This window comes from Trichoderma aggressivum, assembly GCF_033847375.1.
Source record: "Trichoderma aggressivum f. europaeum strain CBS 100526 chromosome Unknown scaffold_013, whole genome shotgun sequence".
Classification (NCBI taxonomy): domain Eukaryota; kingdom Fungi; phylum Ascomycota; class Sordariomycetes; order Hypocreales; family Hypocreaceae; genus Trichoderma; species Trichoderma aggressivum.
In genome coordinates this window covers 323,181-338,396 of record NW_026946379.1, presented here as the reverse complement: position 1 = coordinate 338,396, position 15,216 = coordinate 323,181, and the positions used below count along the sequence as shown (strand labels likewise).

At 47.5% G+C, this 15,216-nt stretch overlaps 7 protein-coding genes across 7 annotated transcripts; 2 read left to right on the top strand and 5 right to left on the bottom strand.

Annotated features, from left to right (window-relative positions):
* Positions 1-107: 107 nt before the first annotated feature.
* On the bottom strand, positions 108-2,212 carry Triagg1_4242 (uncharacterized protein; the record flags this gene model as incomplete). Its single annotated transcript, XM_062898624.1, has 7 exons — positions 108-239; positions 305-516; positions 579-1,005; positions 1,069-1,340; positions 1,399-1,680; positions 1,799-1,971; positions 2,043-2,212. The coding sequence occupies 7 exons, from the start codon at positions 2,210-2,212 to the stop codon at positions 108-110; spliced, it is 1,668 nt and encodes a 555-aa protein (XP_062756749.1).
* A 582-nt stretch (positions 2,213-2,794) lies between these two features.
* On the bottom strand, positions 2,795-4,614 carry Triagg1_4241 (CAZyme family GH79; the record flags this gene model as incomplete). Its single annotated transcript, XM_062898623.1, has 6 exons — positions 2,795-3,334; positions 3,388-3,584; positions 3,636-3,673; positions 3,724-4,230; positions 4,290-4,392; positions 4,446-4,614. 6 exons carry the CDS (start codon positions 4,612-4,614, stop codon positions 2,795-2,797), a joined length of 1,554 nt encoding a protein of 517 aa, XP_062756748.1.
* Positions 4,615-5,646: 1,032 nt separating this feature from the next.
* On the bottom strand, positions 5,647-6,766 carry Triagg1_4240 (uncharacterized protein; the record flags this gene model as incomplete). Its single annotated transcript, XM_062898622.1, has 3 exons — positions 5,647-6,312; positions 6,387-6,649; positions 6,703-6,766. 3 exons carry the CDS (start codon positions 6,764-6,766, stop codon positions 5,647-5,649), a joined length of 993 nt encoding a protein of 330 aa, XP_062756747.1.
* Positions 6,767-7,425: 659 nt separating this feature from the next.
* Triagg1_4239 (uncharacterized protein) lies at positions 7,426-8,513 on the bottom strand (the record flags this gene model as incomplete). The annotated part of the gene is made up of 2 exons (XM_062898621.1): positions 7,426-8,011; positions 8,086-8,513. 2 exons carry the CDS (start codon positions 8,511-8,513, stop codon positions 7,426-7,428), a joined length of 1,014 nt encoding a protein of 337 aa, XP_062756746.1.
* Positions 8,514-9,723: 1,210 nt separating this feature from the next.
* Triagg1_4238 (uncharacterized protein) lies at positions 9,724-10,894 on the top strand (the record flags this gene model as incomplete). Its single annotated transcript, XM_062898619.1, has 3 exons — positions 9,724-9,847; positions 9,904-9,923; positions 9,983-10,894. 3 exons carry the CDS (start codon positions 9,724-9,726, stop codon positions 10,892-10,894), a joined length of 1,056 nt encoding a protein of 351 aa, XP_062756745.1.
* Positions 10,895-11,206: 312 nt separating this feature from the next.
* Positions 11,207-11,524, bottom strand: Triagg1_4237 (uncharacterized protein; the record flags this gene model as incomplete). Its single annotated transcript, XM_062898618.1, has 1 exon — positions 11,207-11,524. The coding sequence occupies one exon, from the start codon at positions 11,522-11,524 to the stop codon at positions 11,207-11,209; it is 318 nt and encodes a 105-aa protein (XP_062756744.1).
* Positions 11,525-13,512: 1,988 nt separating this feature from the next.
* Triagg1_4236 (uncharacterized protein) lies at positions 13,513-14,919 on the top strand (the record flags this gene model as incomplete). Its single annotated transcript, XM_062898617.1, has 6 exons — positions 13,513-13,710; positions 13,780-13,943; positions 14,005-14,177; positions 14,236-14,661; positions 14,720-14,784; positions 14,836-14,919. The coding sequence occupies 6 exons, from the start codon at positions 13,513-13,515 to the stop codon at positions 14,917-14,919; spliced, it is 1,110 nt and encodes a 369-aa protein (XP_062756743.1).
* Between the last annotated feature and the right edge of the window lie 297 nt (positions 14,920-15,216).

Here is a 15,216-nt window from a genome sequence, read left to right as displayed (position 1 = left end):
CCTGGCGGAATGCGTAGTGTGTGTATAACGTGAAACACGCCCTAGTGTTAATGTTTATCCTCGATGAAAGCTTCGTCTATCTGCAGTCATAAATTGTGCCATGATGCTCATGGCGATGATGTATCCTCTCCCTCGTTTCGACTCTCATCTATTCTTTCACTTTCTTCGTCAATCAGCGTACTGCCCGGAGGTGGGAAATTGGAAAATAACAACACGGTCATTCCAATCACGGCGATTGCCTGGAGGTGCGACGCATATTAGAACCAGCTCATTCACAAGGATTGAACGTCTTTTGAAAACTTACCGCGTTGCAGTAAAACGTCGCATACGCTTTGCCCACACTGGCCAGGCTCGAAAAGATTAACCCAAATAGACCCTGCGTTGTTAATCTGGCAATATTCTCTACGAGTGTCACGGCGTTTAGGGCATCTGCGCGATGAGATTCTGAACACATATCGGTGATGACGCCTTTGGCTGCTGGTGCAGAGCCGGAGCCGAAAGGGAGGAGAAAGGCGGCTATAGAAATCTGTTAATACTACAGATGAACGTGTATCTATTTTGATTCACAGAGAGCTTACCGAGATAAATATGCCATCTCTTGGTGGCGAATGCAACGACAATGGTGAGTGCACCGTCGACGACAAGACTCCATCGGAGGAAGATGAGGTCAAAGTGGCCAACCTCGTGGTGGTGTTCTGAAGCGACTGGTCTTGTTGGCTCGATATCCGCCTGTTCACCGGTTGTTGCGTCAAATTCCCCAGGCTCAGTAGGCAGTTGATCATCCACTGTAGAAATAGACGAATCGTCTGTGTCTTCAGGCTTTGAGTCGGAATTACGCTTGAGCATGTAACGTCCGAAGTTGATGATACACGGGAACAAGACGATGAGGAAAAAGCTTCGCATAAAGGCGAATTCGAACATGAGCCATCCATTGTCTCCTTGATCAAAGTCGAATGCCGCGGTGGCATACAACTGGGTTAGGATAGGGGCATAGTCCGTTGCGAGCTGTTTAGAGCTCTGATCAGTATCGAAGAGAAAGAGTAAGGTAAAAGGATCTGCTACGCTTACCACTCCAAGGAAGATGCCGGCGCAGAGAACGATGACGCCGTAGTGCTTCTTGATGCCGCCGCTTGATGTTCTGACGCGCTGGGGAACAAGAATCTTGAGCGGGGCGAAGAAGCCTGCAATGCCCTGCTGGCCGGGCTTCTTCTTGCTACTCATGGACTCTGGAGAAATGTATGGGAGAGCAAAGTGTATGTAGGTGCAGGATATGAGAAAGGTGATGAAGGCGATGTCAAAGGGCGCTCGGATATCGATTGCGTCTCCAAGTATTCCGCCAGCTATAATGTCAAAGAGTTAGCTAGCGGTATAATGATCTATAAGAGGAGGCATGCATACCCAAATACCCGACACTCTGTCCGAGCATGATGCTTCCCTGTAGCTTTCCAAAGACAACCGTCCGCCGAGCAGGCTCAACCAGTTCACTGACAAAGATGTTGGTGATGAGAATGTAGCCGGCTGGGCCGCCAATAATGGTGACAAGCTGCGTGGCCTGGATGATCAGAATGCCTGTTCGCTTGCCGGCCATGACTCCGAGGATCTGTGCAAGGACTCGAAGAGCGGGCACGAAAGTCTGAATCATGAGAGCAGAGCGAGGGCCAATCTTTTTGACAGTCCATCCTGCAATAAAAAGATTGAGAGTTCCTAGAGATTACAGGAGCTTTGTGTCAATGCTGCTCGTGTAAATAATAACCATAGGAGTGCAGCCGAAGGCGAGGCGAGCACATTCAAAACTAACCACAAAGTGTCGTGCTCATTCCCAGAATACTGAATTGAGCGGCGGTCCCCGCTGCGATTTCGTCGCGACTGCATCGCTGGCCGGGGCCTTCAAATGGAGGGTTGTGGTCGTAGAATTCGTCGCATACCATAAGATGGAAAACATACATGAGCCTCTCTGGATGTAAGCATGGGCTACACTTTGAAGAGAACTGAAGACATGATATCACAATTGTGAGGCCGTGAACGAGAGGCGTGAGACTCACGGTACCTGAGTATAGCTAAACGCGACGCAGATTAGAAACCCGGCCGCCAAAATGCGGTTCTCGACATTGGTGAAGATGCCGCTGAGCGAGTCTCTGAAGCTTCTCTTCTGGCTGACCGAGACCAAGGCCTTGCGGCCAGGAAGCAGCGGTGTGGTCTCATCTGTTGCCATTGTGAACCGGCAGCGCCTCTCGATCGAACCAATCTTGGCGAGTCTGGTTGTCGCTCACGCTCACTGCTTGAGCTGAAATGGCGGATTGAGAAAAGTGTGCTTCTGGCTTCTGGCTTCCGGCTTCCGTAGGTCTAGCTAAGAGCGCCGGTGGATCAATGGTTCCCCAGATGGCGAATAGAGGCCGTTGATTGCGTGAGTTGACGCCGAACCCGCAGCAACTCCGATGGATTGTGGGCCGTTGAGCAAAGGTTTGTTGGTGGCCGATTACCAATTGATCCTTCATTGGATGGAGTTGGATGGAGAAGGGCGCGAGATAACATGCACTGGTTGAGAATATCTTCTGAAGTCACGGTGGCTGTGCCCGTATTCAACTTTGTCTCTTTGCTTTGGAGAAGTCACAGATTACATAGCATATACAGATGCATGTTTGGCTTTGCACACGGTCAAATGTGCCTTTCACTTGTATGGCACCTTGGTTTTAAGGTGGATTCTACGGAGTAATTGAACCGATTTTCGGGGCGATCCGTAACCGCAACTCTCATGAACTCTCCTTGATCACATGCATGAATCCACGTCCAACTTCTAGTTAAACGTCAAAAGCACTGCTTGCGAGTATCGCACCGGAACAGAAATCTCTCCCTTGTTATTCGGGCGAAGCACGCTCTCATACTGTTTCGCCACTCTCACCGGCTTTCCCTCAGCTAGGTCATAATCGTAACTTAATCCGGCGACCGTGATGTTTGTTTCAGAGAGCGCGCCCGGAGCCGTCATCAACTCGACAGTGGCATATTTCAGTTCCCGTTGGCCGGTGCTGACAGTAAAAGTCGTGCTCGGCGCCTTCGAGGCTTCGGCCTGATCGGTTGAAGGGTTCCACTCATGCAGGTTCAGAAGAACAACGCGGGCCAATCGTCCATTTTCGTATGCTGCGTATGCGGAATAGAAATCGCTGTGAAGATCAATGTTGTCGATCCTTGTGTTGGGGTGGGCTCCGATGAACTTGGAAACCATAACGTGACCGTAGTAAGGAGGATTCGTCGATGGACCTGTGCCGTTTTGTGCAATTGGCATCCAGGCGCCGTAGCGGTACGCCGTTCCCTGGTGCATATGCATGCGATTTACTCCCTATTCACTCGGTTAGAGCTGTCTTGCTAGAATTTGGGATCCCGTTGACTTACAAAAGATGCATAGTAGAGCTCATAGTCAAGGATGAATAACGCAGAGCCAAAGACGTCGGAAACCCCAAACGCCCCTTGACCAGAGACGCCGTTCGTCTCACCCAGTGTATAAGCACGACCAGCATTATGATTGAGTTTATAAAGAGACTGATGAACAGTGCCATTGATTACCACGCTCGTGTGATTCATGAGAGTGCCTGGTCTCAGTTAATAAAGATGGCCTATAAGGACAGAGTGGAATGCTATACCTTGTAGAGTTGGGTTCTGACCAGTTGAGGAGATGTATCTAGATCTCTGTCAATAATTAAATTCCATTCAAGAATGGCTGCAACTCACCCGTGCTGTGACACCTCTGAGATCCACCCATCTCGGTCATAGTCGAACGTGCTATTCCATATCGTCCATGGGGAGAAGAATGAATAAGGAGTCGTAATATTGTAACAGCATGTTGAAGGGGCATAGAATCTCAGAGACTTGGCTGGGGTCTGAATATTTCGCGCCCGGTCAACCCATTCCTCAACCCAATCCTGCTGGGTCCAAGTTGGGGGTCGGAATCCAGACAACGCGCCGTAATCATTTTCATTGCCTATTTCGAACAAGTGCAACCGATCAGGAGGAATCTGCAACAGAGATTGTGAAACTTGCCCCCGGAGATTCTCAAGATACGTAGAGTCGTTCTTGTAAAAGTTTAGCCCAAAGATGTACTTTGTGCCCCCAATGGCGGTAAATGCTTCCCAAAAGGTTGGGCCAATGGAGGTATTGCGTGGCTGATCGGAATTGTAAGATGGATCCCAAAAATTGTTAAGCTGCTCTTTTTGGTCCGGAATGTAGGTGACATGGTCCCTGGATAACATGGTAGGTTAACAATCGTCTTCTTCCGAGCAAGAGTTCGACTGCCATACTGAGTATTTCCTCCAATCCGAAGAATCTGAGGCACATCTCCATTGAAGGCTCTCAGGTTGGCCAAGAGGTTGTTGGTAAATCTGTTTGGATGTGATTTGTTTCCTGAATGAAATGTTGAGTATTTTACCAGCAGCAGAGAAATGGTCACATGCTACCTTGGAAGTCAACTAGAAACGCAAACTCGATGGAAAAGGACTGAAAGTCAAGCGAGACGGGTGGGCTCGATGATGCTGGGGGACTTCTGGCGACATTCAGATGAACTGTTTCGCCTGCAACGAGGCCTAGGAAGGTCGCAATGAATGAGGCCACTGAAGTTCGCACCATCTTGCTTTTACTAAAGAAGCCCAATAGGGTTGTAAATCCGTGAAATGAGACTTGCTCTCACCACCAGTGTCTCTCAATTGCTACTGCACTTGGAGTCTCTTATATCCAATTGATCTTCATCTAGCTGCTCCATGATACGTTGCCTCTTGCGGGGGGGACGAGATCGACGTCATATGGGCTTCAATGTCTTGCCATTTACTACAAATTCATAATAATAGGAACCAAATTAGCCTAAAGATATTTTTTAGCAGAAACAACTTGTTATTCCTGTCTTCAATGGTCTTTACAATGGATCAAACAGGGTTACATCCCGACGGATCGGAAAAAAAGATCTGGGATCCAAAATTAAGCGATCGTGTGAAACACCGACCTTAGCTCTTACATATGCAGTCATGGCAGTTAAGCAGTAAACAAAGTATACGGAATGGCAAAGGTACAGTCATTCAGTATGAATGTTGATGACAAGGAATAAGTCAGAGAGGCCTAGATTTAGTAGGGAATGCATCACAACTTCCTGTATAGTGCATGTAACCCTCGATGGCTTTGTTGCTTCCATGGTTGCCGCAATCTGAAGAGCCTTCTGGCTATGTGAGGCCATGGGGCACAGCATTTATAGATTAGAGTACCTTCTACGTTTGAATACGCCTACTTATTGCCATCTCTTTACGGTCATCATCAATGGTGAACTTACATACTGTCCGTGAATGCCAGACTACCCCGCTGATCATCGCATGAGTGAAGAATACGAGACCGAAGGCATAAGTAATCAGAAAACTACGGGTAAAAAAGGTACGTGGCTAATGTTATATACATCTGGAAAGAGATGGAGCATCGGTAGAAAGGAGTCTGCATTGTGACTGGTTGCACACATTGAACTACTAATATCTGTTATAGTCGGCGACATCAGTCTCACACTCTAATAAACAGCGACTTTTATCTCACTGCATTACAAAATCATAATCTTTGATGACTATACTCGGTGAGTTGAGCAAAGGATTCACTTCATGCAGATACAATCGTCAGAGCTGTTGACTAGCGAAAGTACGGTCTGGCAACCGCCTTGGCCACTGCCCATCCTTCATCAAACGCCGCAACTAGCTCATCCGGCAACGGGCCCTTCTCCAAGCTTGTCAAGTTCTCTTTTAATTGTTGGGCACTGCTTGCTCCAATGATGACCGCGTCACCATACTCATTCTTCATCAAGCTGTGGTGAACAGACCATCTCAAAGCTGCCTCTGCGGTGGGGATCCCAAGCTTGGCGGCTACTGGCCTGACAGCATCCAGGGCCTTGAAGTATGTCTCATTCCAGTATCGGCTTCGGTAGTTGGCACCTTGCTCTTTCGAGGGGTCAAAGCGGCTGCCCTCTTCGTGATCTTTGAAATCAAGCTTGTACTTGTCTGTGAGAATTCCTCCGGCCAACGGGTTATACTGGTAAAATGCGATCCCGTAATTTCGAAGGCAGGGGAAGAGCTCGGGCTCTACTGCTCGATGGAGTCCATTGTACACGCCTTGATAAACATCGGGCTTCTTCCATCCGTTGCGGATGCAGATTTCACAGAGCAGGGCAGTTTCCCAGGCAGAATAGTTGCTGATTCCGAAGCGTTTGAAGTAACCCTCCTCGTAGAGTTTGTTGACTTCACGAAGAGTGTCTTCGTATGGAGTATTGTGATCCGGCGCGTGTAAGTACCACATATCAACCTATTGCCAAACGAGTGAGCTAATGATGTTCCTCTCAGAATGCATATACGATGCGCTCTTTCTGTTTAGCTCACCTTTTCGGTCTTGAGATCCTTCAGACTTTCCAAAAGGCCTTTTCGAAGACCAGCAGGTGTGTGATCATACTGGTCATTGGACGGCGATAGTTTTGTATCCATGACAATACCTCGCTTTTGCCAGTCTAGCTGGCCAAGAAATCTCTCAGAACTTCCTCCGCCGTACACTCGGGCGGTGTCGATCTCCGAGTGACCAAATTGCTGGAATACATCGAGAATCTCAGCACTCTCCTCCAAGGTATGAATGCGAGCTTGAGTGGCGCCTTGGAATAGCAATCAACAAATGCACGTCCTTGGTGAATAAAATACAACAAACCTTTATCTCCAATGGTCATGGCGCCAAAGACCACCTTTAGTGCTGAATTAGGTCTTGAACCCATCGTGAGACTTTTCTTTCTGGCTTTCAGTCTTTGGCCTAGAGTTGAAAGTTATTTTGAAGTTTGTTTATTCTAGAAAACACGGCGATGATGGTGCAGCAATTGGGTCGCGATATTTTTCGTCAATCGAGGCTCAATCAATTGCGACACACAGCGGCTTTATTAGCAGAGGTTCAACCCCGCATTTCGAGATGATGCCATCCCTGGCACTATCAAGACATGGAGATAGGTGGAATTTCCGAGTCTGGATGCCCGAATATATCACGGTAATAAGGAATATCTGGCCCTGATCAACAGAATATGGGTCGCCGCTCTCCATAATTCGCCTAGTTCACTTCACTATTCAGAGAGCCAGCTTGCCAGCATCTGCAATCAGGCTAGAAACGCGCAAATGGAGGGGCACAGGGGAGACCACATTGGACGGAGCTCAGTTCACTAGTATTTCCATCACCACCACGGATACGAGCTTGTCAACTCGGGCAAATCCAGTGTCGACTTGCCAATGAGCATCAAGTAACATGGGACTATACTGAATGCAGTGACATGTGTCTTGACAAAACCTTTGTCAGAAATTTTAACTAATTACTCATGAGAGATATTGTACGTGTGCCTCTTCACATCTCATATATCACGCAACAAGCATGCTTCATACAGCATACAGCCTATTCCTTCAGCGGAACAGTGTCCGTAAACAGAGATGCGCTCCAGCCTGGAGGGTACCTGTCTCCAACAATGGCTGTCTTGTTGATAGCTTTCCTGATCTCTTCATTCTCCTCATCGCTAATGCTCAGCCGCAGCGCTCCCATGTTTTCGTCGTAGTACTTGATCCTCTTGGTTCCTGGGATCGGAATGACCATGTCCCACTGCTTCAAGAGCCAGGCAAGGACCAGTTGCGAGTTCGTGGCATTATGCCGAGCTGCAATCTCTTTCAGAGTGTCAACCAGTTCCAGGTTCTTGGGAAAGTTTTCGGGAGAGAAGCGAGGGATGTTGATTCGGAAGTCTCCTTCTTCGAAATCCTCAGGCCCTTTAATCTGTCCAGTCAGAAACCCTCGGCCGAGAGGAGAGTAGGCGACAACAGCGACGCCGAGCTCTTGGCATGTCTTGAGCATATTCGTCTCTGGCAATTCGATTTCCAGCGCAAAAGGGCTGTACTCCATCTGAACCGCAGCGATGCGATGCACAGCATGGGCTCTTCTTAGTGTTTCGGCCGAAACCTCGGAGAGACCCAAATGCCGAACCCAGCCCTTACTAAAGAACAGTTAGTATTATTCCTTCATCAGGCATGGCAGAAGTTCAAGAGAACATTCAGTCCCGAGACTTACTTCTTGAGCTCGATCATGGCCTCTACAGTGTTCTCAATGGGAACCTTGGAATCAACTCTGTGGACATAATACAGATCGATGTAATCTGTTCGAAGACGCTTCAAACTCGTCTCGGCGCATTCCTTTGCATACTCGGGGCTATTATCAGCCTTGCCTCCGCCCAGGTTCCCCCATTTGGTTGCTAGAACAATATCCTTCCGCTTTTCGGGGTTGCGGTCGAACCACTTGCCAATGAGTTCCTCGCTGTCTCCATAAACATTGGCAGTGTCCCAGAATCTTTCTCCAGTTTCGTAGAGATGGTCGAGAACCTTGAAACGCTCCTCATCAGACTCCGTGGCGCCATAGTAAGCGCTGATGCCCATCGCACCAAAGCCAATGGCTGTGACGAGGGGGCCATCGGTTCCAAGGCGCCTAGTAGGAAGAGACATGGTGGGATGAGTTAAACTGAACGGCTTTAGCTGCTGTCGTTGAAAGCGATTGAAAGCGCAGTAACTGCTGTTAAGTTGAATCTGTCGAGTATAGCAGTTTACACGTTTGTATGCTGATGCTATATATCCAAATATTGAATGGACCTTTGAGATTACATTTCACTCTCTTTTATCTCAACTTTCAACAGCATGGTTGTGAACTTGAGTCAAGTCTATCGGCAAGTCTATCGGCAATAAGAACCACGGATTTTCGACCCGAGCGGGGAATGGATCGCGGTTCCGGTGCTCGCCTTTATGAAATCGGCGTTAGTGATGGCACGAATCGCTAAAAGAGGCAATAATTACTTTTTCGAGAAGACCTGTAAATTTGTAATGAACGTGATGTCACCCCAGTGTCAACAACAAACAATGATTGAGCAGAATAGGCAAGATGGTTCATCGGTTTTACGTAGATTTCAGTTTACTTTTTTCCGATAACTACCAATGCCGCTTTCAACTTGCCCTTTCGAACAACTTTGGGATGTACGATGATACAAATCTGAGATGCCATCTAAGCCGAACTTCGGTACCGACAGCACCGTATCCATTATTAGGAGGACCTTTGACTCCACTGTAAAGTAGGAGCTCCGCGGTGAGATGGGAGCTCCGCGGTAAAAGTTACTGTGTTACTTGGTCACTATGAATCTGGGACGGAAAACTGGTGATTCAATAAGTTCCGATCAGTTGTGCCCCAATTAAGCAACGCCTTTCATTCGATGGAAGGCAAAAGGTCTTCGGCGTTAGTCTTCAAATGTTTCCCACCTTCGCCGATGAGCCAATGAAAAATCTCAATTAAGACTCCATCGGTTACCTATTTGGGACTCAAGATTTGTCTGAAAAGACATTGTCGAAGACAGTAATAACTGACTATTAAGTACGCAGCTTCCTCCACATTCCATCAAGAATTATAAATTGAGCTGTTGCTTCTGAACCATTTATCGAAATGTCTTACATTTTCCGTGTCAAAAAGATGAGCCTCTGCAGCGAATTATTAATGTACGGAGCTTTCACGTAGTAAAAACGGGATGTTGCAAGGAAATGGGACTGGTATAAATAGCATTCACCTGGAGAGCTAGAACGAACAATATACAATTTGAGAATTCTATACGAGTATCGCATCGGTCGTATTCACAATCCTATCCTTCAAGATTCTCCTTGAACAGGTGGGGAAATGGCGCTCTCTATCCCCAAACTTGTCCACCAGTGGACTGTGGGCGGCGGAGAAGGGTTTGACGCTTTGCACTATTCTGAACAACCTCTTCCTGAATTGGGAGACAGCCAGGTGTTGGTGAAATGTGAGTTTGATAGGGAGTTCGTTTTATAGAAGTCGCCCCCCTAACAACTAATACAGTGGAAGCGGTATCGCTCAATGTAAGTCGATACAGCATCTCGATTTTACATCATCATGATTAATAAGATTGCTTCTCAAGTACCGTGACCTTATGATAATACAAGGGAAATCAATTCATCCTGTGGCTCCAAACGTTATCCCAGGCTCGGATGGAGCCGGCACTGTTGTCGCAGTTGGCAAACACGTTCGTCGCTTCACTCCCGGCGACAGAGTTGTCACCACATTTTTCCAGGACTATGTCGCTGGGCCTTTCCAGCTATCCGCGGCCGTCTCAGCACTCGGCGGAGCATTGGATGGTACGCTTCGAACTTACGGAGCCTTCAATGAACAAGGATTGGTTTGCATACCGTCAATCTTGAGCTCTCTAGAAGCTTCAACGCTGACTTGTGCCGGAGTCACCGCGTGGAGCGCTCTTTTTGGGCTGTCCGACTACAGGGTGAGTGCTGGAAAATGGGTTCTGACGCAAGGAACAGGAGGCGTCAGCGTGTTTGCGCTACAGTTTGCAAAAGCAGTTGGTGCTAGAGTCGTCGCAACTACGAGCTCCAACGACAAAATCGACTTTCTGAAAGGTCTTGGTGCTGATCATGTCATCAACTACAAAGAGGACGCCGAATGGGGCACCACTGCCAAATCGCTGACCGGTGGAGGCGGCTTTGATCACATTGTTGAGGTTTCTGGACCGGTGTCTATGAGACAGAGTCTGAAGGCCGTCGCAATTGGTGGCGTCATCAATATTGTTGGGTATTTGGGAGGCTCCAGCAGCGATCAGCCGACCTTCTCGGACTGCTTCCAGCATAGATGCATCGTACGGCCGATCGCGGTGGGATCAAGAGTGCTGCTGGAAGAGCTGTGTCGCGCGATCGAGGCAAACCCAGAGAAGCTTCGACCCGTCGTTGATCCCAAAGTCTTCCGGCTGGACCAGCTCAAGGAAGCTTGTGAATACCAGTGGTTGGGCAAGCACAAGGGAAAGGTGTGTGTTGAGATTTCTTAGCAAGGCGATTATGAGAAGATGATGATGGGGTGATGCACCTACATATCTAGGTAGAATCATGTTCTTTAACTTGCGGGACTATGTGCCATGTAACATCAAATGGCATCCCTAACAAGATGTACATATAATCCTCTCAGTTAGCATATACCTGCATCTCACGTACAATATATTGACTGTAGCGTTGTTCCCGGCTAAAATTGATACCATTCACACTCTGCTAATACACGCGTATTTAGTACTACCACCACGTCGAATGGCGTCATGAAGACCGCAAGGGTCCCGTCCAACCCCGCGCCAATTCCGCGACCCCTCTCATTTCTCCCAAGTGCTCAAGATGGTTGAAGGCAGCAAAATGGGCTTCAAGTTTGTAAAGTTGGGCACGTCAGCAAAGACGGGCTTTGACTCCTCCGCTGTCAGAGCATTTACTGCATCCTCGGGCTTTTCCCAGGTCATCACAACACCTCCGGAGAAGGGCGCATCAGGGCCGCCCTGGATGACCTGCCAGCTCTTGAGGCCGATGGGGCTCCATTGCTTATTCACAATGGGCATGTGTGTGTTGATGTAGTAATCCATGTCGAAGAACTCGCCCTCCTTGGGCTGGTTGTAGAGAACCGTGAAGTTGGAGGCCATTGTGTTCAGGGAAATGCTCGCTCGGTCAGTGAGTCTATGGGAGAGTCCAAATGTTAGTTTAAACCACTTGCGATGTGCGTGTTGCCGTGTTGTTCGCTCGTACTTTGGTGCTAAGTTGCGAAATGGGAGTGGTAACTGTTGGATTGACAGCTTAGATGCTCAAAAAAAGCTGCCGAACAAAGTATCTTTATATGGAAATACAATAGTCGATTGGTGCTTGTGGTAACAGTGAAGCAGGCTGTTTTAAATTCTGGCCACTCCGAACGATGCCGGGCGGAATTGGTTGTTGAGTGATTCTACTAGAGCCGATCAGGCTTAACACTGCCTCAGCAAAATTGCAATCTTTGTGGGCCAGCGCCCAAATACAGAGAGCTTCCAGCGGTCGGATACGGCCGGAAAGAACCTTGTGGAATAGAAAGCCGGAGATTATCAGATCCATGGATACGAAGTCATGGCTGCCACAAGCGGGCACTCCAGAGGAAATACGATGACGGCAATTGTTGCCTCCAATAACTCATGTTATGGATACTGCGCTGTACAGTATAGGATTGCGTATGATCTATGGACTAGCAATTTGCTGAAGTGCCTTCAATTGTGACGTCTGCTATTACGGTTTACTTTTACTCTTATCAAATTCGGCACGCACCAGAAGCATTGAGCGATTAACCCACAAAGAAAAAAATAAAGTGAAAAGATGCTATATCCTCGGCCAAAAGAATGAAAAACAAGTAAAAAAAAAAGAAATATCATGCCATAACGAGGAATCGAACCTCGGTCTTCAGTGTTTCATATCCACAAACTGATATACTAACCACTATATTATTATAGCTTCTAGATATTCGATGGGTGGAGCCGAACTAAAATTATATGATAAACACTTGACAGTTCAAAGACGACTATACGCTGCTTTTGTCAAACCATCTTGACAGAGGAATATACGGTTATAAAGTTACTGAAGAATGTATATAACACAATTATATAAATGCGATAAAATACATCATGAAGGCGGTATAATCGGAGATACCTAGGTAATGTTTACGAACGAGCAATGAGTCCTGTCCTTTCGGCTCGCAAGCTTCATGCATACATGTAGTGTTTGCTTTCTTCTTCCCTTAACATTAGTACTGGACAATCGGACAAATTGCTTTCCTCTTCATTTGATCTCGAATCCTATTCAACTCATAACCCTGCTGTGGGCGTGACAAAGTCTCTATTAGTCGGGCTTCATATTTCGCCGACGTCGTATTTTGAGATCTGCAAAAACCTTCAATCATTCTTGCTACCGGCTATTATTGGCATAACATGCACCACTATAGCAACCCTCTTGCAGGAACGCAATAGTTTGCGCATTTATTTCACCATATACCCTCCTCCACCCAAACACTAGACACCAAAGTGCCGCATCTCCGGCTCCATCGATTGTCGGCGCGGAGTCAATCTTGGTTCACCTGCTATTTTGGCGTGGAACTTTCGCAAATGCTACACTTGCTTTGCTTCATCTCCTACTCCAGCTTCCAACACCCGCGACTAAGACCGACTGCCAAGGACAAGCTTAAAGGCCCCAAAGCCTTTGGGAGGTGCTCTGGGTGGCTGACAAAAATAGTCTTAGCCAATAAATTAAGCTTATATGTCTATTCTCCGCTCAGATTGATCCATCCTTGGCCCGAATGTCACCTAGCTTATCTGGGAATGTTTTCCAACAATGAGGGGAGCATCTGTCCTTGCGGACTCTGGTTACTTGATCAGGAAGCTCATTAGATTGCGGTTCGTCATCTGTTAATGCAAATGTGTGGATGTTAATGTTCTTTGGGATGGCGCAAAGCAGCGGTATTGACTGTATGCTTCTTGAAAGAAAGAGTATGGCGTCATTTTAGAAGCCGAATCATCTCCTGTAACGCGCTCAATGGATAAAATGGACCACTATCCCATAGACACTGGACACTTTCTTTCAAAACTTTTGACAACATCGATTTGTTCAGACTTTTAAAATGGTTACCAAAGCTACTCTTGCTCTGCTCGCGGCGGCTTTCCCGCTTGCTCTCGCTGCGCCCCTCACTGGCAGCAACTCGGAGCTTCGACTTATCAAAACTTCAGAAGATGACGTTGGCCAGTGGGTGACTGAACAGGAGAAATTCGACAGATTTACCTCAAAGAACATTGGATTCATTGACATTACTGATATCAAGGTAAGCATGATCAACTGGTGTCATCTTCTCGTGGTTATCATAGACATCATGATTGACATCAATTCACAGGATGATGAGGTGCTATCCATTCTGTCAAGGCCACCATCAGACACCTCTCTGACCACCCGTGCTGTCACTTATCCGACAAGGGTTGAGCACGTAGACGAAGCCCAGTCGCTCATTGCAAAAGTGTCCACCAGTGGTCCGCAAAGCTGGCTGACTACGTTTACTCAGTGCGTATTAGTCCATCACTTTCGTGTGAAGCTCCTATTGCGCATATTAATAGTTGATTAGATTCACTACTCGGCATTACCGCTCAACAACTGGCACTCAGGCTTCAGCCTGGCTATTTGATCAAGTCTCCAGCATTGCGTCTGCAAGACCGGAGATTATTGTGCAAAGGTTCACCCATACCTGGAACCAGCCTTCTATCATTGCCCGGTTGCCTGGACAGAGTTCAAACCTCAGTAAGATCGTTACCAAGATGCTGAATGCGAAATAACAGAGTTGCTAATGGAGCCCAAGTCATTGTGGGTGCTCACATGGACTCCACCGCTGGCTCGACTACAGCCCGCAGCCCCGGGGCAGATGATAACGGCTCTGGATCAGTTACTATTCTTGAAGCCTTTCGTGTCATTGCCCAGTCAGACTTCGCCCCCGAAAACACAATTGAGTTTCACTGGTATAGTGGTGAAGAAGGCGGGCTTCTTGGGTCCCAAGCAATCTTCGCCAACTATAAATCCACTGGGAAGACAGTCCTTGCTATGCTCAACCAGGACATGACTGGCTTCTCTCCAAGCAACCAGCTGGCTGTCTATACTGATAACGTTGATGCAGCTTTGACACAATATGTTAGAGTAATTGCTACCCAGTACACGGGTGCTGCACCTCTTACCACACGATGTGGTTATGGCTGCTCCGACCACGCAAGTGCTCGCTCTAACGGTTTCCGTAAGTCTCTCAAACCCTAAAAAGTCCATTCGGGATTTTATTGACGTGTGCTTGACAGCCTCTGCCTTTGTCAATGAAGACACATTCGAGAGGTCCAACCCCAGCATCCACACTGCTGGAGATGTAAGTACTATCACTGTCAAGACTGCCCAGTTCTGGCTGACATTTAGATAGTCTCTCGATAAGATTCAGTGGCCGGCAGTTCTTCGACATGCCAAGTTTACCGTGGGATTCCTCGTTGAGGCATCTTATCTTTGAGTAATTGCATGGTGTCATGTATATGGTTGGTCGATGATGTAGCGAGCAGCCTAGAAATCATATGATACCATATGACCTGGACAAAAATAAGTCAAAGTATACGTTCAGGAGTTGCTGTCTAGCACTCTGGTAGTATCATAGACCAGAGGAATTGGTGATAGCAGTGATGCTAGCATAATTGGCGATAGTAGCCGATCCATGGGTATGAGGCACCGAAGTGCTATGATAGGAAGAACAAAAGTATTTGTATTTACGCAAAATATTGCGACAGGGCTTCAACTATACGTCGTTGCTGAG